General features: G+C 31.7%; 1 protein-coding gene across 13 annotated transcripts in view; it reads right to left on the minus strand.

Annotated features, from left to right (window-relative positions):
* The window catches only part of LOC108693768 (disks large 1 tumor suppressor protein), a 678,647-nt gene that overhangs the window by 47,633 nt on the left and 603,958 nt on the right, over positions 1-27,056 (minus strand). For all 13 annotated transcript variants that reach the window (XM_018202901.1, XM_018202900.1, XM_018202896.1 and 10 more), the window contains one exon: positions 26,615-26,753. In XM_018202901.1, the coding sequence (XP_018058390.1) occupies positions 26,615-26,753 (139 nt within the window). The remainder of the gene's footprint in view (positions 1-26,614; positions 26,754-27,056) is intronic.

Here is a 27,056-nt window from a genome sequence, read left to right on the forward strand (position 1 = left end):
TGCTGTTTTCTAATTTTCAAATCTGCAATTTAGTGTGTAATATATAACAAAAAATACAGAAACAATTAAATTTTAAACTAAAATTGTTTTATCATGTAGTTAAATCAATGTAGATACAAAAATTCGCACGTTACACCGAAATTTTTATTTGATATCAGATCTTATAGCAAAAAATGTTCTCAAAGAACAATTCATTTCCAAAATATGTAGCATATTTATGATGTTTGATCCATTTAATTGTATTTTTCTGAAGCTGCCGGTGGATCTATTGAACTCAATATGCAATTGAAATTGTCAGATTTTGTTCGAAAATAATAAAGATTCTGATGAATAAAAATAATTTAGTTTTTTTTGTGAAATAATGTTCGGATAAAAAATATATTATATTTAAATTTACAATGACTTATATTAATTCTTGAATATATTGTTGTAGCAATTGTCATTTTACACAAATTCAATTTTCCTTATGTTACGTCTGCAAATTTGGATTATTCTTCTCTATAAATTTATAAAATAAAATAATATTCTTATAATATAAACTTAATTTTTCTTTTTATCAGAGTATGTCATTTTGATTCCTTGAAATTAATGCTTTTTCATAAATATATATTTAACGAATCTTACAATCTCAGTATCAATAATTGTGTTACAGATTCAGCTCCAAATGATTAATCATAATATTTCAATCATATTACAATAGTACCATGGTATCCTTTCTAATATTACTGAGTATGTTTGTGTGAGACTAACTAACCGTACGCAAAATTTGCATTTGCGGATTTTCCTTTCTGCTTCACTGATTCTATACATACAGAGGCCAGAATAACATCGAGATGATGTTAATAAGATTACACTGACTGTCCGTATTTATTTGACCCGTTTGCTCCCTCAGAACAAAGATCGCGACGATGATGTGCCTCTTCGGCGAAGATAAGAAGTAGAAATTTTGGGACAAATATGTAATTCTGCCAAGACACCAAATGTGCTTCGATCGACCGCGATTGCACAGATAAACATCCGCGAATGCGAGCAAGCGAGCGTGTAAACGGCAGAAATACTCAGGTATATGCTTTCATGTTTGCGCTCTGCACAAGGCGCTGCCGCTCGTCTCGATGTTGGAGAAATTGTCCGAGGCATTATTCAGTGTACACACATTGTCTAATTGATGGAATTCACGGATGGCAGTCTCTCAAGTCGACTATTCTCAGGCATTCTCGAGAACACTGGAGAATTCCTCGTAAAATACGCGTTACCGCGTCGGCTGTTCCAGAATTGTGAAATTGTAATATACTCCAACTGTCAATCAAAAGTTCAAGATCAAATTGAAATAAAGATGTCAAGAGATGTCCTATTTCAGGAAAATGCTTGTTGTAATAAATAAAATTTTCCAATAATTTTCAGTATATCAAGATATGCACATAATTAAAACAATTTTTTTAAAATGTGTAATTGTGAAAAATTATATTCTGTTTTAGTAGCAGCCTATTTTTCAAATTTTTTAGAACTTTTCTGAACAAATTTTGTTATATTCATTATTTCATTCTTTCTTTGCCTCAGAATGACATTGTTTTAGCGTTACTAATATTGCTTTTCCATCCTGTAAAGGTTAACATTTGATTGCTATGTCATTCATGATGGATAACGCATAAATATTCGCAAAAGTACCGTCACTTATTTGTGGTTTTATTTATTCAATTAAGAATAATTTTATTAAATATATTTAAGATATTAAAAAACAATATATTAATCCATAATAAAAATTGTAATAATATCCATTAAGAACTATAATTAGAGTATTAAGATTAACAAAAAAAAAAACAATTGAAAATAAGATCGGAGGATGAAAAAAACATTTCTGACAAGCACATTAGAAATATTAGTTTTCAAACAAAATATTATAAACAAATTATTAAATATTAATTAAAAAAAAATTATGTCTATCAATTTCACGAAAAAAGTTATAAAAGAAAGATGTACAACTTTCTTTAAATCATTTTTCGTTTATGCAAAAAAAAATAAATATTATGAATCAGATAAAGAAACTTATTCCAATCTATTTTTAAACTGTAATAAGGTTAATAAAAAATAATAATTAAGAAGAGTTATAATCTTTTGTGTTTTTCCCGTAGAATCGATTCATGTAATCAGTTTTCTTGTATAGTCAATATTTAATAATTTATTTATAACAATTAGTTGCAAAATTGATTTTTGTATAAACGTGCTTTTTATGTCAGAAATGTTTCTTCAAATGCTTTCGTTCTTTTTTAATTGATTTTTTGCTGTTTTTGCTAATCTAACTATGGATCTTAATGAGTTAAGACATTTAAAAAATAAAAAAGTATTAAAATAATATACTAGATTTATTGTACGCTCAAACATATCAGTGTCAAAATGAACTTAGCAGTCGAAATGTTAATGATGCCAATGTATGTGTGATGTACGTTTCAGAAATGAAAGTTACACAAGTGGCTTCTGGTTCCGTGACTTTTCTCGCAATGTTTGTGTTAACTTCGGTACTACACGTCGAAGCTTCATCGCGAAATAGGATATTATTATGACAGGATGTGTCGCTATAAACCACAGAGGGCAATCTTCGCGTCGTCCAATTTCCCGCGGACAAACAACGCCAACCCTCCTCACCGCAAACATCACCATCCATGCTATTCCGTAAAACGCAAAACAATATGAGGGAAGCGCCGAAATTTCTATAGTGAAAAATCGATTAGGGAGGAGAGAATGATGATTTTGACGTCAATATGTCGGCAAAGTTCCAACATTTATGTGTGAAACGCGTTATAGGAATACTGATCTTTAGTGTCGCTCCCGAAATGCGTTTCGCGTTATTGGGTATCACTAAGACCTGTCGAAAGCTCCTCTTCATAAATTTTCTCGAACAAATACCTTACATTATGACGCAAGAAATTTACAACCTAAAATATAAATCATAATCATCATGTCATTAAAAATGTGAGCTTGTAGAGACATTTGTAAAAATGCGTTGAAATTTGAGAAAGCTTTTATCTGTCGTTACGTCAAGGACGTAATTTATTTTTGCGTTATTTACAAAAGTCATTATTCAAAGAAAGAAAAACAAGGTGAATATTGCGAATATGCGAATAAGTCGTTTATATAGATAAAAATTCAAAATATAAATTCATTGCATATGAATTTGTGTCGAGTAATAATACAGCAATAATAAGTAAATTATGAAATTGTAATGAATAATTTGGTATGCTTGAATGATAGGAAATCGAATGAAGAATAAAAGAAAGTTTGAAAATCCGATTAAAATGAATACGCAAATCGATACAAAATATTCTCATGAAAATAATGACTTTCCGAGATTAGCGTCAGAAAAACTACATATTTATCTAAAATTTATTTGACTATTTATTTAAAATTGATGATTCTAAAAAGAAAGAACTCTATTTACAAATACGTTCCTATGTTCAAATAAATAAAATGATCTATACCATGAATCTATACCATGAATATTTGTCGATCCAACAGTGACAATCGTATCTAAAAAATTCCTATAACGCTTTAAATTTTCACTCGCTTACATTTTATAGTTTTATATTTACTTTCGCTCGGAAGGAACAATAAATTTCTGTTGACTCATTTTATAGACTGTAAACTAGTTTTATTATAGGCTACAGAGGACAGACATCTTTTTTTTTTATTAAAAAGCAAAGAACTTTTTCAATTAAATTATCTTATGTAATTATCTAAATTATCTTAACATGGTTAGTGAAAATTGTCTTAATAATGGAAAATGCATCCTCCACAATTTTCAGAGACGCGACTATTTTTCAGAACATTTTTTGCATAAATTTTTAGTAATTTTAATAAATACGTTTGTGAGACTGTTTTTGCAAAGATAAAAATATTATTTTTTTTACGTATAAAAAATTAACTTAAGAAATTAAATATAGGTATACCTAATTGTACCGGAAATTATTAAACGGAACAGTTATATTATATACGACACTTGACGATATACGAGGAAAATGTATAATCGTCGAAAGGTTAAATTGATGGCGCGTAAGATATTTATGACGTAATTGCAGGAAGTGTACACGCGTGGGAAGAAAGGATTTTAGTGACCCAGTTTGCAAGTGCAACCGCTGTTGCCACCGTTGCAGCATCCTTGGCTGCAGATGCGAACTTTTTGCCTATGTCGGAACAAGCGCACGAGGGTGAAGGTCAAGGACGAAAAATACGTAAATCCCGGGACCGGACCGAGCATTTCCCGAAAGGAAGGAAGGAACTGACGAAAAACGGAATAAGCGGAGCGTGTCTTTCTGGGTCGAGAAACAGCGATTGGATCGTATCAAAGGACGATTAGTGCTGGATGGCGCGCGTACTGGCAAAGTATGCCGCTCCTTCAGTAAATGCGAGAAAAGTACACCGGAAAATTACGAAATGATATCCTCTGTGGAATTCATTTCACGCCGCATGCTTCAATGCAAAAGACTTACGCGAAGGATGTGAAGTACATATAACTTCTGCATTATCAATATAATACTGTAGTTTGAATGTGTAAAAAGTATAAAGTTATGAATTCTCTCCTTTTCAGTGAAATTTTTTTGTTTTTCATATAGAAATGATTTAAAAATATTAAAAAATAATTTTATACATATGTTTAAAATATTTATCAATTTGAATATTTATAATGTTACAGTCTCATTTTATAATGGTTTTTAATAAAATTACTTTTGTAAACTATTTTTTTGTATAAAAAATTTCATTCCGTTTATTGTTCCTCTACTCTTTACTTATATAATATATCATACTTAATTATTACTAAAGAACTTTTATTTTAATAAAGATAAAGTTGAAGAAAATTTTTATTTCAAAAAACTAATAAAACTCTAATAAGTCACTTTAAAGATATATTACATATTTTTTTAAACTTCTATTAATTGTGAAAAAATAGAGTCCAGAGAGAATCTTTACGAGATCGGTCTAAAGATTCGTGATAAAAAAACACGAACATAACGATGTGTGTGCATGCACATCGTGTGTAAAAGCTATCCAATTAACGATATGGTGGAATTACGGCATTAATGTCGCTGCAACAAAGATAAGGATTTCGGCCGTTGCACAATTTTCGCATCACCAGCGTGCTTTTCTAGCTTTCCAGATTGGTCGAGGTTTTCACCTCGCGGTCAGGTCACTATCGGACGCAAAATATCGCGACCCGCGGGCAAAAACGAGCTGCATGCAACGAGCTGCGTCTGTGGAGATCATTCGGCAGCACAAAAGCAGCGATAAAGAAGCTGCTCTCTACCGTGGATACATGTACTTTTGGGAAAACAGTATTTTCGCTTCTCGCCGATAACACCCGCATGTGATATCGACTTCCGCAAGCGCTTTTGAATACAGCGTTTTACGAGAGCAAGTTGCTCATTTGATATCTATATATATATATATATATTATACATTTATTCTTTGACATCCACTCATTTTTTGTCGCCATTTATTATTTTTTTGTATAACTTCTCTCTGTATAATTTAACTGATTGCTAAACTATTAAATACGAAAGACTCGTCTAACTATATTTCATAGCACTAACAAATTTTTAGATGTAAAATCGAATTTCTGTTTAGAAATTTCAATCTTTTAAATGTCTTTTGTAATTATTTATAAGTACTATTATTAAGTACTATTACAGTTATTTTTAAAAAGAATTAATTGTGAATTTTCTTTATGCAGATTCAAAAAAATGCATCCAGATATCATCGGGCGTAACCAAACCAAAATACAACAGGAACAAAAGCAGTTTGGCAGTATGCCCAAAAAGTGAATCCCGATATCGAGCATATATGTCACGAGCACGAGAATTCTGCTTTTTTTCGCGGGTTATCACTGATTTTTTTCTTTGATAGTCGGTCGCCGAAGCACAATGAACTGTCCAAACTGTCCCAACTCTCTTGTTTTTTACGACCAACCGAAATGAGAAATTTATGCGTTTTACACCAAAACAGATAAGTCTCTGGTGACACTTTTAAAAAAGCGAGATTCTCGTTTTATCCATGAAAATACAGCTGCTGTATGTGAAAAACGCGTGTATCGCAAGCTTCGTGAAATGTGTAAAAATATCATAAAATAATAAGTTCATTGCACTCTTAAAAATAACATGTGAGATCGAATCTAACTATTATCACTATTATTTGTTTTCCGTGATATTCTTATATTGTTATATGTCATGCTTACTTCGTACCGTGAGAAATATATCATCGCAAAGGCAATAGTGTAATTTGACAGCTTGAATGTTGAGCAGTTAGTAGTGCAAATAATATTTATCAAATTTTATTTTTTATTTTCAAATAAGGAAAAATGTGAATAAAAATGTGATACATTCGTTTTAATACTTAAAAAAAACAAACATTTTTCAATATATTCATCATACATAAAAGTTATAATGTGGTTGGATGAAATAACATTGTTATTATTAAATGCATAAGTTAATAATTATATAAATAATAATTATACAAAGATTTGAGAAGCGAGAGAAAAAGAGAGAGAGAGAGAGAGAGAGAGAGAGAGGACAATAAAATAAAAAACTTTCAAAAGAAAGTTAAAAAAAAATAATATGAATATGTAGACACTAAGGAATTCTAAGAAGGAACATATTAAGTGCCATAATAAATGTCAAGAATTTTAAATATTATTCCAAAAAGTGAATTGAAAGAGAAATTGAACAAAAACGTTAATAGAGGGAGAAAATAATTTATATAAAAAATTTATAAAAAAATTTACTTCACAAAAATATGATGTTTATTTTAAATATTGCATAATGTGCGACAAAAAAGTTTGGATTATACCATTAGGAAGATATAATGTAATTATTTTTATAATTATTTAAAAAAAATATTAATAAAACTTAGCGTAAACCGTAAAAACAAATGGTGCATGCATTCTAGTTTCATAAATTCTTCATCAGCATAACGCGAAAATATCATAATGTGAAGGTACTGGTGGCTCCTACTATCGCTATGACAGATTTTAATAAGCATCATTATATTCATAACATACTTTAAGCTTGATTTATCATCGAATTATTTGTACTATTGAAAAATGCGACGTATCGTGCAATCACTATGTGAAATTTACGCGGAATGCACTGGATTTACGTTCACAATATGCAGCTTCAGATCATTTCAATCGGCATCTCATTGTGATTTTATATGTAATAACTAACGTACCTACATTCAAACATCAAAGAAACGACCATGGAATACCATGATTTTACTAACGAGCTGTAAATCTATGACGTAACACATACTTTGCAAGGCCATTCTAAGCTGTATAATTGACTCTTGACTTCGTGTTAATTGTGTGCATTTTTCTCCGCTAGCCACTGCATATAAAATCGCGATGAATATAAAATTATTTACAAAGAACAACTCAACAAATTATTAACTATCACACTTGATAAATGGAATGGCACGTCCGGTGATAGAGGGATACATTATTTTCTATATTTAATTAACCCTTAATTCATTGTCTATTTGCGTTGCTGCTCATATTTTTTTATTCTTATTTTTACTGTTATATGTTATTTATTTTATATTAAGATATTACCATTTGAAAAAATATTATAAATATTAACAAATATCTCTCTTTCTATCCTCGAAGTAAATATTCAAATGGCAATCAAGGCAGCGAATTAAGAATTAGTCTGATATTATTAAGATGGAACATGACCAACTCCTTAAAGATTAAAATATAATATAAGAAGAAGATTAAAATATATTACATAAAAAGGTTCTTTTCACGACTACTCTATGTCTATTATAAGAAAAAGTTTAAAAGAGTTTTGATAAATAATTTATCCAAGAAAAAAAAACTTAATATATAAAATATTCTAAAAATTTTATGTGTTATTACAGTTTAAGTTAATTTAGCTGAGATTTAAAAACTCTACATTCGTAGTCGTGTTACATATTTTTATTATAATAACACCGAATTAAATCTTCAATTTGTTCAGTTTATATAATATAATTTAGGAAAATAACATAAGAAAATTATTTTCTTATATCGCTCACGCAAGGCAAACTAATATGTACGTATATAAATTTAAAATAAAACGTAAGTGTGATATAATATATGTATATTTTGTATAAAAAAAAGAAATAAAAATCATACAGCCTAAATTTGGCCAAAAATATTAGGCACTTTATTAATATTATATAACGTTTTAATTCAAAAATGGATTTACAGCATCTGCTGCAAATTATCCTTTTTAAAGAACTTATTTAAATTTATGTAATGTCGATATAACAGGAAATAATGCAAATAAAAAAATTTCAGCCAAATGAACAGAATATAGGTATCTAATATTTTTGGTCAAGACTGTACAAAGAGGGTCCTAAAAATAAGTTTTCATTTCTATCTAGCAATTTGTTGTACTGAAGATAACTGGATGACATGTCAAACATTTACATGTATTTAAATGATGAATAATAGATAATTAGTAATAACATCCTGCAATTTGGCCTATATGCTCCTTATTGTTTATTATTTTTGACATAGTTCAAAGAGCCAATATCATTATACTTGTTAGTTTTCATTAAGTTTCCTATGTTTTGAAATCATAAATAAGTCGCCTGTGATTTCGAACCACGGATACGCCGCAACACGTCGTGTTGCTCGCTTATTCAAAATCGGAATAAATCACATTATTGTCGATGAAGTTTATTTTTAGCAATGGTGATGTCGTGCACAGGGAGAATAGGCAGGTAGGTAGGACGCGTCGTTGCATCTCCCGATTCCGCCGCCGATTGTATCGCGCGAACGGAAAGTGCGCGCTCGCGTGCATTCACAATGCAACACGCACGGTCGGCGCGGATACCGGTTGCTGGAAAATATACTGCGATCGGACGAGCGGAACGGGTGCGGAAGGCACGAAAGAGGCGAATGCAGCGGGGTCGTGAAAATTGTCGATGCGGAACGACACTGCCAAGGCAAATAATTGCTTCGCGATCGCTATCGACAGCGAGAAGCTGCGCAACGGATCTTTCTCGATGGATTTGTAACGGAATTTCAAATTATATGTTGCAAACGATGAATAATGGGACTAATAATTTCGTTCGTGAAACATAAATTAGGCATAAAATTTACATGTATGTCCTCAAAAATATATTAATTCGATGATTAATTCAATCCGACTGAATAAGACAACTTAATAAGGCTTGCGCAGACGACTATAACACCGAATGCATTCACAATATTTGCATTGGATGCATTCAGCAGAAAAAGCAGTTTTACAATTGTTGTAAGACTCTTTAGGATTATTAAAAATTCCTCAAATGTCCTAAAATTTCATATCCTTAATTTTAGACAAAACTTGATGATTTTTCTTAATGAATTTAATATTTTGAATCTTTTTGTATTTTCGTTCTGATTTGAAAATCGTCAAATAATTTGCAAAAAAAAATTTAACTTGGCAATAAAAATTACTATTAATATTGCTGACACTGCTTCCATTTAATTGTTAAATAGATAGTATTGCAAAACTGCGTAGATATGATGTTTAAAGACAAGAATTTTTATTTTCCAAAAAATTTTGCAAAATTTCCAGACTTTCCCGACCGTTCACAATTTTTCCTTGATTTCCTTAATTTTCAGTTTTGTGACAATTCTGTTCTTTAATATGATTAATTTATATATTTAGATCCAGTGAAGAACTAAGGGTAAAACAACCAATCACATTAAAGAATTTTACAATAGCTGCAAAGTTGCTTTTTATTATGCTGAACGCAGCCATTCACATTGCTGCACACGCAGCGAGGAATAACAACAATCGATCGCACATTTCCAACATACCTGAAACAGCATTATACGCGTTGTTTCGTCATCCGTTAACACTAATAACGCAATCGAGCGCTTTTTGCAGAACTTCTTTCCGATCCTGTGTGTCAAATTTCGAGCATGTAACACAGTAATCATCTTCATACGTTGTCACGCACACGTATATCACGCGACGTCGTGGTGATATCTCTCGTTCGCTGGTCACCGCAGCACGCTACAATCAGGATACATATCCTTATCGCGTATGCTTCACTCGCAACTTTCGCGAACGAGGCCTATGATTGTTATCACAATAACTCATTTCAGCTAGAACAGAGAGGTAACTAATCGGGTCATCCTTCCGCAATACATTTGCCTTTTATACGCACGTTGCACAATAGATCTACCGACGAAACACAAGACAAACCCATCGGTCGCATAGACGCACGGCGTAAGAACGTATCGTGAAAAGTGTCGAGGTAGTTTCGAGGCCGTAGGAGAAGACCCTTCCTTTTCCACTGCGTCGACCACGCCGCCGTTTTCTGACTCATGATTCTGACACGATAGCGTGACCGAAGAGGAGAGGAGAGGAGGACGAGCCGCTCAATTACGAATGCAACGCGCGCGGGAGATACGTCGTTCGTCTTCATCGATGACTCCTTTCCTGAGATCCCGCACGACCGGTTATTGCATTTCCGGCCGAATACGCTTCGGTAACACCAAGCTTTTACAGGGGAATTTAGTTTGATAAGAGAGAGGACAGTACCATTAAAATTTTTGACGTGTCATGGCAGGTGGCGTATCTCTTTCGTCATAAAATTCAAATTTCTTATTTTCTACGATCGGTATCGAAAAGATATCGTTATTAAAGAATCCCAGTTGAGAATATTTTTCGTAGTAAATTATTTACAGTTTTTTAAATCCTTATTAGCATCAATACTATTAAATTATTGTCAATTTAATTTGTGACATTACTACTCCAGTTCTATAATAGCATTTCAAAGCTAAAAATTATGTTGAAGCATATTTTGCAGAATTGAATATGCATATAAGATTCACGCTTAATGCTTAAGCATTTTAAGCATTAAGTTCGCTCTGATTGAAATTATTTCTTGATTTATTGTCGTCGGTCGAATTTCGAATTATAATTGTCTATTTACAATGTTTTAAAAAACAACAATAAATAAATAGAAGATCAATTAGAGAAATGATAGCAATTAAATTGTACAATTATGCAAAAAAATATCTATAATAATAACATAATTATAATATTAAAATAAAAATAAACCTTCTTCTATATTATGAGTAACATAATTAATAATAATAATTAATTTATAGATAGATGATTGTTTATTAAGTGCAGCTTTATAGATTCAACGAGAACGGCTCGAGATTAATTCCGTTCAACTCTCAATTTCTCGCATTTTCTCGATTTTTATTGTATTTTTACTTTTGCGGTATCGGGAGAAAATTGCGAGGGTTAACGATTTCGCAATTAGAAGAGGATCGATTCGATGCGACGACCGTACGGGATTGACGACTTTCTATTCCGTCTCCGTTATAGCGTAACGGTATCGTGATACTTTGTATTGTCGGCCACCGGCCTTTATATACCGTGCATACATACGTATATCGATAGCGACAGGATGTCGGTAACCGCAAATGACGACAAGAACGACAGCAAGATGCGATTTCTAACGCGAAGTGCAAACGGTAAAGCACGTATAATATAGCATTCCGACACGTCTCCTGAGAAACGCCTAACGAAGGCACGTACCTAGTTGATTTCCCTTTACAACAATATAGAGAAAGAGAGAGAGAGAGAGAGAGAGAGAGAGAGAGAAAGAGAGAGAGAGAGAGAGAGAGAGAATGTCTTATTTTTAAAACAAATACTGTTGTCGAAAAAAAACATGGACAAATGAAATCAAGATCTTCGTATAAAGCAAATTTTTGAGAAAAATGATCCTAAAGATAAAAAAAATAACATTCAGCTTCTTAATACATTTGAACAATCTTATGACATCATACATCGCGAATTAAACTCTAGTTGTTATACATAACAAATAAGTTTTTTTAATTTGAGAATATAGAATGAAATATAAATAATTAATTATTAAATATATAATAATGAAATATAAATATTAATTAATATATAAAATAATTAAATTATTAAAAAAAAAGAAACCTTTAACGTATAAAAATCATTTTTATTTATTTAATATTCATACATTTATATTTTGACAATGACTGTCGTATAATATAAAATCTCTATATAGAAATTATTCAAATTTAAAAAGGCATAAATAGATATATTATTAATTATCAAAGTCATCATTTTTATACAAAAAAAGTCTCTAACAAAGAAGCACACGCATACACACACACACACACACACACACACACACACACACACACACACACACACACACAATATCAGATATAATAGAATTATTTCAAATAATTATACTTGGAAATTTAAATTTAGAGTTTATTTTATCTTATAACGTATTATTTTATCTTATAACGTATTATTATAGTTTTTCTCATCACAACATGTTCGTTCTAAAGCTGATGATTTTAACCTTTTTTTTCTTTTTATTTCTTTTCAGATGCATTCAAATAATAAATAACAAAAACTAATTTTTTTCAAAAGATTAAAAATATCAATATTTGACAAGAATTCATCATGTGCTTATGATTTTCCATAAATCGCAAATGCGTTTATCATGAAAATGTGATAAAACGACATTTTTACGCAAGGTGGTATTTTTAGATTGACACTTTCGCGAGGAATTTATCGCAATTCAAAGGATTATAGAGTGATTTATCAATAATTTGCGAAAAATATCAGCTACATTAAGCGAGTGAATTTTGTGCTAAATCGTTATATTAATCGTAAATATTTAGCTCAATATATTGTACTCTGTACATTAATTATAATATATTTATACAAAAATTAATTTTATGTGACTGTTTTCTTTTATTATCTCAATTTAAATCTATACTTAATTATACGCAATAATTAATATTTTCATAAAAAATCCAATAGCCTTTTTTTCATTTATTACAGCAGCAAATATATTAAAAATTTTTATCACTGTTTCTATATTGCAAAATACTATTATAACTGATTCCTCGTTATTTGACTAAAATTTCCATTCGTTGGAATGTGAAAATTTATGCCATTCACATCGAGAATATGTGATTTCACCGAGTGAGTCATTAACGGATATTCGGAATGTCGGTCTTCATTAATGATTATTCGACGTATTCTCATCTTATCATTAAATTATAATATTATCGGATTTCCATTATTTAACCAATTTTAAGATAGATTCATTAATTATTATCGCATTAAATAACATTTAATTTTACTGTGTCAAAATTTGAGCTGAAATTTTAGCTAGCTTTAAAATTTATAATTTTTTGAAGGATCGTAATTTTATATGAGAGATAAAATTTCTTTGTGCATTTACGATTTTTGCATTTGTATCATCGACTGATATTGGATCGCATGCAATAGAGAACTTGTTTATACAAAGAAAGATTGTTAATACAAAGAAAGATATATTATATTGTTTAAAATTTTATTGTTTATAAAATCAATTTTAAATATATTTGCTCTAACTTATTAAATCACGTTTAATCAAAACGAGAGAGAGAGAGAGAGAGAGAGAGAGAGAGAGAGAAAGAGAGAGATTATATATTAATTTAATTATATTCAAATTATGTTTGCCATTTCTTACCTGACACGTCATAAATGTTTGCGGTGACACAGATTTGCGGGAGTTACAATGAATCAGTAAATGAGTGAGTCATTCGTAAGTTATTATTAAGCTCAATCAGCATCGTTATTCATCACAGTTTTATAATCGATAAAATTCGATAAGTATGGCTTCTGTATCGAAATATTTATATTAGTGATATTATATCTGACGAAATGTTCTAGTATCTATCTATCACTTGCAAATTGACAATTGTTGATTATGGAAAATAAAAGGTCTATATGTGTTTCATTATACCGTCCATTTATAACCTGGTCTTTTTTGTCCGATTCAAATTTTTTTTACTGTTCTAGATTTTCAAAAAAATGTGAAAACAAATTCAGAACTTTTCAACATCTCTATTACAAATATTATTACAGATATTTCATGATATTTACTAGATACTACAAAATATATATAAATAATTTAAGAGAAACCGGAATTCATCTTCCTTTATTTCGGAGAGATTTAATAGAAATAAAATTCGCTTGTGTGCTAAAAAGATTGTGATTACAAGCGGAAGATTAAGATTTAAGTAATTACTAGAATTTCTAGAATATTTTACGTTAAAATACAAAATTATAAGAAAAAGAAGGAAACACTATATTTGATGGAGTTCTTAGAAAAAAAAAATCATTCGAGAAAATTGAGTGAGACACAATAATTGAAAAGCCGGCGACGAAATATACGAAATGCAGTTCGAGAGGACCACAACGAGACAACGCTTGTTAAGTGGTCGACGTTTCGAAGCTTATTGTTCACCATTGGAGTACCTCGCTTATCGCGGTATCGCGCGTCCCAGAAGCGCTCTCGATCTCCGTATGCACTTGGTGACACAGTTCGGCACAATGGCGCGCGTATTAATCGCATAACTGGCGGCATGGTTGCGCAACCGTCCTTCCCACATTGTTGCCCGCGAATGCACGTAAGCACGCACGAACGTAAATACGCGTGCATGTCTCCTGCATCGGGAGATGCGATCGTTCTGACGTAACAATCGTCTTGCCGATCTGCGCCGCAACTTCATTGCCACACGATGTTAATGATTTAAGCTTACGCTTGAGAATTATGACGTTTCGTCGGTCACATTATGTAATTTTGCGACGTCACGCGATTGATACGTCGTTGCAATACTGTCATTGTGTCTAGCGATAATTCCGCACCGCGAAACACGCCACAGAGGATTTCTATCCGTTAAAGAGGAATCGAGTATAGTAACTTAATCTAAACACGTTTATACGTATTTACGATATAACTACAGAGTAGAGGCGAATCGAATCACAGGATGAATTGGATCAATACAAGAGATTAGTTTATAGAAAATTATTCATTTTGTTTTTTTTTTCAAACAAGCTATTTTATCACTATAGTTACTTCCACGCGCTTCCTTTGTACTGGAAACAATAAACAAGTTCTCTATACTGCATGCGATCCAGCGTCAATCGACGATACAAACGCAGAGATTGTGAATGTACGAAGAAATTTTATCTCTCATAAAATTACAATCCTTCAAAAAAATCATAAATTTTGTAACAAAAAAACTTATTAAAAAAATTATAATGCTTTTACAGTGTCTAGTTTGCTAATTCAGTCTAGTAAAAGTATTTTTGGAGTGAATCGAATAATTCCATCTTCTTGATTTTTTTGTAATAAGAAATACCATGTTTATGTATTATTTTACTAAACCAAAGTTATAAAAATTAAGAACTTATAATAAAACTTAATAACAAAATTTGTTTTTGATTATTTTTTTTTTCAATAAACAACAATTGATCTGATTCGCTTAAATCTATTCTATATTTATCGTAATCATAAATATATCTCTGTAAATATAATTTTAAAAATTATTAATAAAACGGTAAACTATTAGTAATGTAAAGAAATATAAATATCATCGATTGTAGAAATAAACTGTAACTTACTTTAAAAAATCCTTAAACACATCAAGCTTACGGAGTAATTTTATTTATATTTGTATTATTTTATCTCAACTTTACTTTCATCTAAAGTACCTTAGTCATGGTTTCCATCGATTTGCCCATCAATCTACTGTCCACCCGTGCTTAACAATCGCATCTTCAACGACGATACGCGCCGAGAGATTCATCATCTCAAGGTAAACTTTCACCGACATTTACGTCTCGCTCAAGCGGAGCTTCACTACGTCCCACAACCACCGCAAGATTGACAAATCTGGACTTAGAGTTTACCGAGTCGATTAATTCGCCAACATACCGAGTCGCCGCCAGCAACTAACAACAGATATTACTCAACGGTTAATAACTGGATCACAGAGCATTCGCTAAATCTTCACGACTGCCATGTCCCGCGAGTTTCGAGACCGGCGAAGGATATGTACACAATACACATGGAGTAAATAGGATAGGCCCGCTGAATGTCGCTTCCAACGGACACCGAAAACGTTGCAAACTTGTCTAATGAACGTACAAGGTTCGTCGGTCAAGCGAGCGACTTGAGAAGTGTTGGCTCAACACGCGCTTTCGGGTGGAATCCGTCGCCAGATTTCGCCAACTTGGCTTCGGTCTCTCGGCAGTACCCTCAAAAGGATCTTTCGAACACCGTAACAAACTCGCCTAATGCGATTCCGCGCTCGCCTGGACGTGCAGTAATTTCTCGAGTCGCGTGCTGAGAGAATGTGCTGTTATGTGCTGAATATTAGGGACTCTGCATGACAGCGCACTTTGGACGCGGTAAATGTTGATTGTGACGAGAGGTGCGTGAACGATTGTGACATTTAAGTTCTGAGATACGATTAAAAAGAATTATTTTCGACTAGTTATTTCAACAGATAACAGAATAATCTTACCTTATCAATCTGGAATTATAAGATAAGAATAGAAGATCCGTACCTACGAACAGTTGTAGAAAAAGATCTTTGACGTGAGGGATGATTTCATCATGGTAAAAAAATCGTATCTTTTTGAGAAATGTCTTAAAATATTTAGAAAAGTATTTCTCAAATTCATTAGTGAACGTGAAAGTTAATTTAACGTAATTTTTATTAACTTTTTGATTAAACTGCTCCATTCCACATTTCAGAAAATATTAGTAAAAAGTTTGTTTAATGATAACTGTGTAATGACAGTAAAAAGAAGATAAGAGAAAAATCAGTCTTCACACTGACCTTAAATTACGGAAGAAAAGTCGAGTTTGAGTTCGTTTTATATGTTTTTAAAGTAAGATCGGTGGATCGAGCGGTCTACGTAAAAAAATGATTCGGATGTCGTAACGATTCGATCCTGACGTCCTAACGACGAAAAACCATTAATCACGTTTCTTAGAGCGGCTTCAAAGAGTAAGGGCCAGATTATCTCGCTCCAATTTCATTGTGGGGCGTGACAGCGGGATGCTTTTGATTAATTCGCAATGTCCACACTTCGCGACGAAAGGGCAGCCATTAATAACGCCGACTACTTGTTTTCGCTTGAAGCTTTCACAACGTGTATGAGCGCAACTGCGTCTATATGTGTGCGTGTGAGTACGTATTCTCGAAAAAAAGATGGAGGACTTCCGGATTAGTCGCACGCTTCATTGAAAGATTTAATTGCGAGCTTTCCGCGAAACTGACAGGTTTCTCCTTTAGAAAAAGAGAATATATCGAAATAATATGACAGAATACCAGTCCTAGTGAAGATTAGCCTCGGTAGGGTTTAGAAACGAGTGTGATGCGGAAAGACATTCTCTATAATATGACGAAACCGAAAGATAAATGAACTTTTTTATTGTTCTCAGCTCGATAATCTGGAGAAACTCGAGAGATATATGTATAGAAAGTAAAGGATTATAGTAAACGATAAATTGGAAATATAAAATTTAAAGTGAATAATATATTCTGCATATAATTGCCATCATATTGTATGGCTGTTAATTATGGCTGATTATCAATATCGTATTATGCTTTATTTGTTCCTGCGTATTAATTCCGTAATCCCCTATATACTTTTATATATTAAATTACACAATTTGATAATAACCATTCCTCATTAGCATTCTCGAATTAATATATTTATAATTCAAATAATAATTTACTTTAATAAGTTAGTTCATATGTATAATCATTGATCTCTTTTAATTTTCTGATGCGTTTTGGACATCATGATCTTTCCATATTTTTTACGGAAATACAACTTACAATATGCAATTTTAAGCAGACTGACTTATCAAAATTTTTTTTTTTTTCGTGTAAATTTAATTTATTATATTCGATAAATTATGTTGTAGAAATATTACAAAACTAGAAATTCTTTATATTTATTATGTGTAATGTTTAGATAAAAAAATAAAAATTTAATTATATTAGATCATCGTCTTTAGATATTTGTCGAAAAAAAGAATAATATACACGTATTGTTCAAAAGTAAAAAAATTATTTATACTAAAATTGTTTAATTCATTGTTTAAATTAAATTTCCAAAATAAAATGCAAAAATAAAATGCAAAATAAAATGGATCTTCCATGTCTTATCAGAATTTTGACGATAGGAGAGAAGGCGGAAGCGAGAAATATTAAAGAAGGGTTACGGAACAGCTTTCGGGTTCATCCAAGTTTAATTGGTTCTCGGAATCCATTTTGCCTGGTTTTTAGTCTCGTGATGACACGTTTCATTTTACTTCTGAATCCTATTCGTCCCTATCTCCGTTTTATCTTCGGTTGATATCAAGTTTTACGATCGACTCCGCTGTGGACGACGGACGTCGAATCCGTCGATGCAACTTTTGCGAAAAGCGCTTTGCGTATCACGTAAAATTAATGCAGAAAATTCCCGCAACGCACGAAAATGCGAGTTTAAACTGGAAAATTTTCAATTCCGCAGCTTTCGCCGCGGAAGAATCTGCATTTCCTCACGCTTTTCGATTTCCTATCTTGCTAAGCAATATCATTCCTAGGCTGTAGCCAGGAGAACGTCGCTTCTCTACTCTCACATTTCCGACATAACTTCCGGCTGGTTAATGAAATATCCGGGCTACTCAACGCCACGATAACCTGCCAACTCTGTCTCTGTCAGTGAGAAGCTTTACACACGCCATAAAAACTACGTTATCGAAAACTTCTTCATTCACGTATATAAATATTATATTATAATATAATATTTTTTAAAAATACATAAATACATAATTCGTGGAGTTTATATTCTATACTCGTGTGTACCAATCATTATAGTTCTGAGTTTTTAGATGACATATTTATCATTTACTGACATCCAAATAGATATGAAACATTTCTAAAAAATAATTTAGACAAAAATAAATGTGGTGTCTATATTACCCTTTCATTTTTTTAGATTCTCTTTCTTACATATGGCATATGGAATCTATATTCAGTAAAATCTTGTGCCACAACGGAGTGCAAAACGAAGAGAAAAGCCAATATCGCTGACTGGGCATCGTGATATCGGTGATATGCCAGATCTTGTCAGACTGTGAAAACGAACGCCGCTAAACGACGTCGCTACCACGGTTGAACGCAACCGAGAAATTTTCTCCTCTCTCTTAACGACGGCGTCTGGCGGCGTCGCGACGGCTGAGCCAGCATTATCACATCGCACGCCGCCGCCACCGAAAGACTTATTGGTCTGTGGATCCTACGAGAGTCCGCACAGACGTTCGTCGGTTACAAGTCATTTCTGCACAGGCATACTTCCGGCCACCAAACTCGTTAACTGTCGACCGCCGGCAACTAGACCGCGGAAAATGACCGTTTCAGCGAAACTCGCGAAAAATCGTGACAGACTGCATCCCACCCGTGATCGACCGATCATGATTATAAGTTTCTCGATATCGATATCCCTTTCTTTCCATGTGGATCACTAGCACAAGATTAATAAGTCATGAAACAGGTCTTTTTTTTTTAAATATAATTCTTCCATATTTTTTATTCTTTTGTGTTTTAACTCTAGAGATATATTTTAAATGCTGATCGATAAATATAATTTTCAATATAATTCAATATATATCTTCAAACTGATATCTAATTTCCACATATATAGAACTAAGAGAAAGATTTCAATACACTGATTAATTGATGTAATTAGTAATATATGTGTAAAATTGATTGAAAATATTCATCATTTTAATAGTTCTTGAAACATATAATTATATAGTATTTCATTCACAGAATTAATTTTGCTTTTATTTGATACGTTAATTTTGTTTTTGTATATTTGTTTATGCAAGTGCTTTAATGTAGAATATTTAAAACAGAAAATATACAAGTATTTTTTCGAACATAATGCAATAAACTGAAATATGTTTCTTTCTTAGTTACAATATTTAATTCTAAGAAACGTTTATCATTTACATTTCTACGAATTAAATGTATCTCGCAATGCCACGTTTCCTAGACAACGGCTCTCTAGAGATGCCGCAACAAACGATACATTATACAGAACGGTCCAGAATTGGGTCGTGGACTGTAAATTAAACAAACTGTGCAAATGCACCCGTTATGCGGTAGCAAGCGCATATTTCGCTGCAGATGGCACGGTTCAAAGGCTCATACCATAGCATTGTGCTATGGTAACAAATTTATTTTAGTTACTGGAAACACAATCTACCACAACGAAGGATTAAATAAATTTTAACTTGCCGACAAATATTACATAACTTTATTATAAAAAACTATTTTTATCACTAAACGTATATTAGTAATTTCAAAGTAATAAGATATAAAAATTATAGAAAAATAGTTCAGAAAAATACACATATATCATTTATCCTCTTACATTATTACATTATTTGCATAGGCATATGCCATTTTTCCTCTTACATTATTCCATTTATTTGCATAAATAAATATCAAATAATTTATGAAAATTAATTTATTATTTAATTAAACCCTCACGAATTAAAATATTAAATAATGTAGAAAAAAAGATAACTGTTCTCAACTGACGTCGTGCTTTACAAATTAGAAATAGGAAGTATTAACCATTTTCAGAAACATGATAGAAGCAGATAATTGTGCCGAAAAAAATATGACAAGAAAATTCGCAGGAACTCAGAAAGTCCTGTGAACAATGCAACAATTCTCAGTGTCACGTTTGTAAGAGAGAAAAAAAAACAGATAAAAAAAGAAAGAGAAAAATTCGAGAATCTTTGCTGGGAAGCTCGTGGAAAATTCTCGGCACAGCTACCCCGCTAAATAATATGGGATCATCTCGCATCAGGATATCCATTATTCTTCAATGCAAAAGCTGCCGCATCCCTGAAAATTATCCGGTGTAAAAGCGTTCTTAATCCTCTTCACATGCTTCTGGCTTCCGATGAGCATCGTCACGCATTACGGAAGTGCAAAAATTTGCAGCAAGCCCATTGAAACGTTAAAACGTCCATGGAATTAAAAGAGATTATCTATATTGCATTGTTTCCACAGCAATGTTATATTTTACAACAAAAAAAAAATGTATTTATTTGTGCAAAAACAGATGAATGATCTTAAAGCAGATTCTTTTATAATATATAAAACAAACTAAAATAAAAGTATTTGCAAATTTCAGACAATACTATACAAAACTAGAAAAGTATATACAGATTAAAAAGTTCAAAAAAATGTAAAATATGTAAAATTCAAAGAAGTTAAAAAAATATTTCTAAATATTTAATATGCGTTAGTATTAATATATTAATTTATTTATTCTCTTATATTTAAAAAACATCTCATAAAATCTTCACACTCGTACAGTCAGTATTTCCGGTAAAATGCAAAATTGTCGAGAAAATTTTTCATGACATCCTTTTCGCACTTAGGACACTATTGTTCACGACGAGTTTCCTAGCGCTGGACCGGACATCTCCGGCCAGGATGTCCGACGGGACAAGAGTCACAGAAGAAATTAAATTTACTCCGTCACACACGAGGGTGTGACACAATGAGCCGGATGAAGGAGTTCTATGTTGACCATCAAAAGTTACAGAGCAAAGGGCTCATGATATGTTGCAACACATCGTGTACTCAGAACGCGTTACACAATAAAAATAATATGATAATTCTCTAAAAAATAGTAACGAAGTCTTTTCCTCTTTGAAATTCAAGAAGTCTGCAAGCAGACTTAAAGAGTTATACGAGAGCTTACGATAATACATTGCTAAATACGCATTGTAATGAACAAATCGAATTATTTAATCAGATTTTGAAATTTATGTTTTTTACACTTTCCACTTAAATTGATTTTTTGTTATTTAGAATTAGCTACACTGAAAAAAAAGTTTAATAAATATTTGTTTGAATAGTTTGAATAGTTAAGTAAATGTAAACATATATTTATTTGATACAAAAACTATGAATTTGATTTAAATATTATTCTTTAATAAATATTTATTTACTATAAATAAATGTTTACTCAATATATTTAAAAAAATATGTATTAAGAATTTAGTAAATCTTTTTTTTTAGTGTAATCTTCTAGTTAATCAGGTGTAATAAATTTTTGCTATTGTAATACAAGAAAGTAAATAGTATCACGATAATGAAAAGTCGATAGTATTAAGCAAAGATACAGTGGGACGCATACAGATCGATGCAGAGAGGATGCCGCATCACGTAAGCGAGATTGGTCAGATCCAGTAGTTCGTTCGTGACCCGGACCAGCTGCGACCTTGGCCCGCATTTCGGAGACACAGCTGTGCGCTCGTACATGCACATTCGAATGTGTTCATCCGTATACATATGTAATAGCGGATTATACCGCTAGGAAATGATATAGCACTAATTATTATTGTATTAGTATTATTCGTATCGAGAAAGCCATAATTAATCCTCCGTATCAACTATGTGGAATTTTGAACCTCTATCAGCAACCTATGTCTTTGAGAGCCACAGTTACAGATTTTTATTATTTTTATTATTCCGGACTGTTTAAAAATCTAAAAGTACATGTGAAAAAATACTTGTGAAAGCTTTAACGTCGAGCTTTTACTATCATAGAAGTCGGATTGAATTTTAATTACTTATTTCTTTTACAGAAACTGTTTAGTTACATTAATTTTTCAAAATCTACAATTAAAAGATCGATTTGTGTCTTCAACTTGACCGAAGATTAATGAAAGATTTATGACCGTTTCTACCCAGGTGGATTAACTTCAATCTCAGTTCAATTTGAAATATCTTTTCTATAGTTTTACGAATTAGAAAAAGAATAGATTGAATCAAGATTAAGATTAATCTACATTAGTGGAAATAGGTATTAAAAGCTCAATCGAATTCCTGAGCAAATCTCTTAAAAAAGCATAAAGAAGATATATCCTTTAAAGAATTTATAACCATTTCCGGAAGTATGATTACGAATAAATACAGCAAAATTCTAACTATGAACAAACTGCATTGAAGTTTTTATAATGTATTCACGATACGTATATGTAACTGAGCAACGATTCAGAGTAGTATTCTTGGACACGCTCAAGTAATTAAAAACGCGCATTTGTGGACGTGTCGCGAGCATCCGTCGCGCGGTACAGAATACCGCACAATAAAAATGCATCTGCATTTTGCGGTGCATTCGACGTAGTCGATGCGGTATCGACAAGAAGTATTTCGATGAACTATGCAAATAAAAACGCGAACAAGAAATTTAAGAGAGAATTTTCTCTCAAAGAGAACTTTTCGAACCGCAATGTCCACGTTAAAGCCATGGAAAACAAAGATGAGTTTGCCAATCAACGCCCGGAATTGTTCCAATCAAACGAGATAAAAATTATAGTCCGCCGAGTACGGACAGGCTTTGTTTCTTTTGTGATAGATCTTTTTTCTCTTTGACATGCACACGCGAATTGTTTCTCCACGAGGCGCGACGTCTCGCGTAAAATTCGCTGCCTCGAGAATACAGGAATGTCAGAGAGAAAAGTCTTTTTTTCAACGATGAGAGATGTTATTAAGTTGAATTAACATGTGAGCTCAGAACGCGTCACTTTGCAATTTTCAATGATTAATCATACAATCAAATTTGAATATAAAATATAAATCGAATGTAACATATATAAAAAAACCTATATATATGTACATAATTTTTTCTATGTTTATATTTAATTATATAATTTTAATTTTTTTTTTCAGACTTGTCAAATTTGATATTAATTAAATGTGATGTTAATTAAATAGATAGTGAATGCTTTGATCTTTAATAATCATTAGGCAGGCGTTATCACAAAATCATTGATTTAATTGAATTAAAATAAAAATTAATAAAAGAAGAAACGTTGAATGAGATTCAAATGAATAGTGTATTTGGAAAATAATGCAAGCGATAGAGTCTATGCAGCTCGGAAAGCTGAATAAATGGACAGTGAGCCCGGCAGCGCACAGGTGTGCGAAACTTTCATGACGGCTGGTCGGCTTAATGAAATATTCCATTCATGGTAATGTTTAACTGTGGAATGACTTCCAGCAATCTGGCGCAGATATAAGTCAAGAGTAGAGTACAATTAGTTGTTCCTCGCGCGCTATTTTTAAATTTCTTTTTCTCGATCAAAGTTAAACTTTCTATATCTTATCGAACGGAGATTCTACTCTTTTCAATAGGATTCTTCGAGGGGGAGAAATGGAAGATTATATTAAAATGAATTTATATATTGGAATGAATTTATATAATGGAAGATTATATTGAGTTGGAGAAAAAGTTTCTTCGTATTTTTTAATTCAAAATTGTATATACAATATTTTCGTCAAAAATGAACGAAATTTAAATTAAAAAAAGGCTTTTAAAACTTAAAATCTCTACTTTCGAAAGGTTACTATATTTTTTGTTTCTGTGACTTTGGTAATTTTTACATTTAAAAAGCTATGAGCTGAAAAAGATAAAAAATTTTCTTTTCACTTTGAGGGTCTTTCACGTACCCAAAAAAAATTTATGAAAATTTTCGACTACTCATCGTGAAAGCTTTTTCTTTCAAAATCATTTTTTAAAAATGTTCCTATGATTTTTGTTCTTAAGTTATTCGCGAATTAAGTAAAGAAGCATTCTCTGATTTCGATTGCTCATAATTCCGAAAATAAAAATCATCATATCGCCATTTAAAAAACAAATTCTTAAAGTTGAAACTTTGCTCTGGCGAATGATATAATCGTAACAAAAATTTCGCAACAAATGAAAAACTTTTGCAAAAAAATTTTTTTAAATATACAAAGAAACTTTTTCCCTGACCTAATATTAAAATGAATTTATATATTACATGCATCATGTAAAAAAAATTTTCTCAAAACATTTTAAATACATACATGTATATCATTTTTAATATTCCTATGGTTATTTTGCATATATCAAGTTATACTCTCTTTTTTAAAAATTGAAGAATTACTCGACTGTAAAACTACTATAAAAATAAGAAGACACGAATAAAACTTTTTAAATAACATAATAATAGAAATAATAATAGAAATAAATAACATAATAATAGTTATATAACTTCTATATGGAATATTCCGTTATCGTAAAACCTTTTAAAAAGAAATTTTTGATGCAATTTGGACTTGTCATTTTTCATAATTTGTTCCTAACATTATTTCTTCATAATTAGATCTTAAATACAAATTTTATAAGAGCGAATCTTTAAAATTTATTACAAGATATCATTATCTATTCGCTAATCTAAAAAAAAACCTAAAGTTTACTTTGTAATAATTTTTAATTATGGCTGCTATAACTTATAAATTAGTGGTACTTACTTGTTAGATATTTTTATAGAAAAAATAGTCTCTGTATTACATTATAAAATAATTTGTTCTTAATCTTCTACGAATGAATGTTGCATATTTGAACATTGCAACGTTCAGTTTAAAATTAAATTCGGGATAAATTTTATACAGATTAGTTATTTAAGAATTAAAAATGAAAATATATGTACTAAATAGTGAATATAGTATACTTTAACCATCAAAAACGTTATACATCGATATACGGAATATGTACTAATAGATTCTTTACTTATGAGATAATTTTAAGAAAAAGTTAGTAAAGAAATTTTTCGATAAGAAAAAACATCATCTCTAGAGGATTAAGAAGGTTAATGATAAAAATAGAATATATAATTTTACTAGCTTTTACCATTTTGTTTTTAAATTAAAATTGAATAAATAGATCTTGTTAATTAATCTCTCTCTACAATTATTTATTAATTAAATCTGTTGTAAAACATATCATTAAAACAAAGCGATATAAAAAGATAAATTTAAGATATGTGAATGATGAAATGACTAAGACTCATCAAAATCGATTGAAAGATTTCAAGAGATAATTAGAGATAAATCAATATCGGTTCATTCCCGCTTTATTTGATCTTCTATTCCGTTCGCGCGATGTTCAGTGACGACCTTAACCTGGACAGTCCCGAGAACACGGCGATATTGGAGATTCGCATTCGAAAGGGGTTAACAACGAACGGACAGGTCAATAGGAGGAACCGAACTGGTGTGAGTAAGCCTCCAGCAGAGGTACATAATGTGTCCGGACCAATCCCACCTCCATGGTATAGTCGGGCCAATTCGATAAGCCCTTAATCCATCGGCAATTAGCTTGTGCGCACCGGTTCTACCGCAAGCTCTTTACCCTCCATTGGGTTCGCGTTGCTCATCGATCCCTCGGAAACACTCATCCGATACAGTTTATCCATTTCACTCAGTTTACTTTTGAAATTAGTACCGTATTTTGCACGATTGGTCGACGGGTCAGTTCAATAAATTGACAACAAGAACGCGAACAAATAGCCTATTTCAACGGCGCGTTTACGTTTTTGAGTTTGCAAACTCGCGTTATTATCGAGAAAACAGTATAGTAATATAAAACGAACCGGACATGTAACGCGCAACGCGGCATTAAATTAAATCACGTACGAACGAACGGATTGTGAGAGAGGGCGAGCGCTCGGTTCATCCCGAAAGTATCGGACGTGACCAGCGAACGAGACCTGTTTTATGTTCGCGAGAGAAGATCGGTGGCGGATATGGCGTACCGCAATCTTCGTAAAAAGACTGCAAGATGTTGACCAGAAGCGGCCGACTCGCGTACAATCTCTAAAAAATAGTAAAAAGAGAGAGACTTACCGTGACACATCCTCCTGGGAAACTGCCCTTGGTGTCCCAGTACCGTGCAGAGCAAGAGATGACGCGTGACGTGATTCCTGCGAATATGGTAGAGCCGCGGTGTTGTTTTCTATCGCGGACACGGAGCCGTTTTGCTTACCTATCAAACAAAAAATTAGAGACATCGTCTGTTATTGTACATGTGTGAAAAATCATCAACAAATCCTTCCAATGTTTTCTATTTCTGATGTTATTTCATTGTACGTAAAAGATATTAAATCTATTCGATAGTATAAATAAATATTCACTGACTATATATGCTCGTCTTTATTTTCATAATAGAATTATTTTTATTATTAATAATTAATTATATGTATATATATATACATATAATTTTAAATGCATGTTTTTGTCCTTAAAACATATATATTTTATATTGTAAAATAATATATGGTATAATAAA

Source organism: Atta colombica, unplaced genomic scaffold (assembly GCF_001594045.1).
Source record: "Atta colombica isolate Treedump-2 unplaced genomic scaffold, Acol1.0 scaffold97, whole genome shotgun sequence".
Taxonomy (NCBI): domain Eukaryota; kingdom Metazoa; phylum Arthropoda; class Insecta; order Hymenoptera; family Formicidae; genus Atta; species Atta colombica.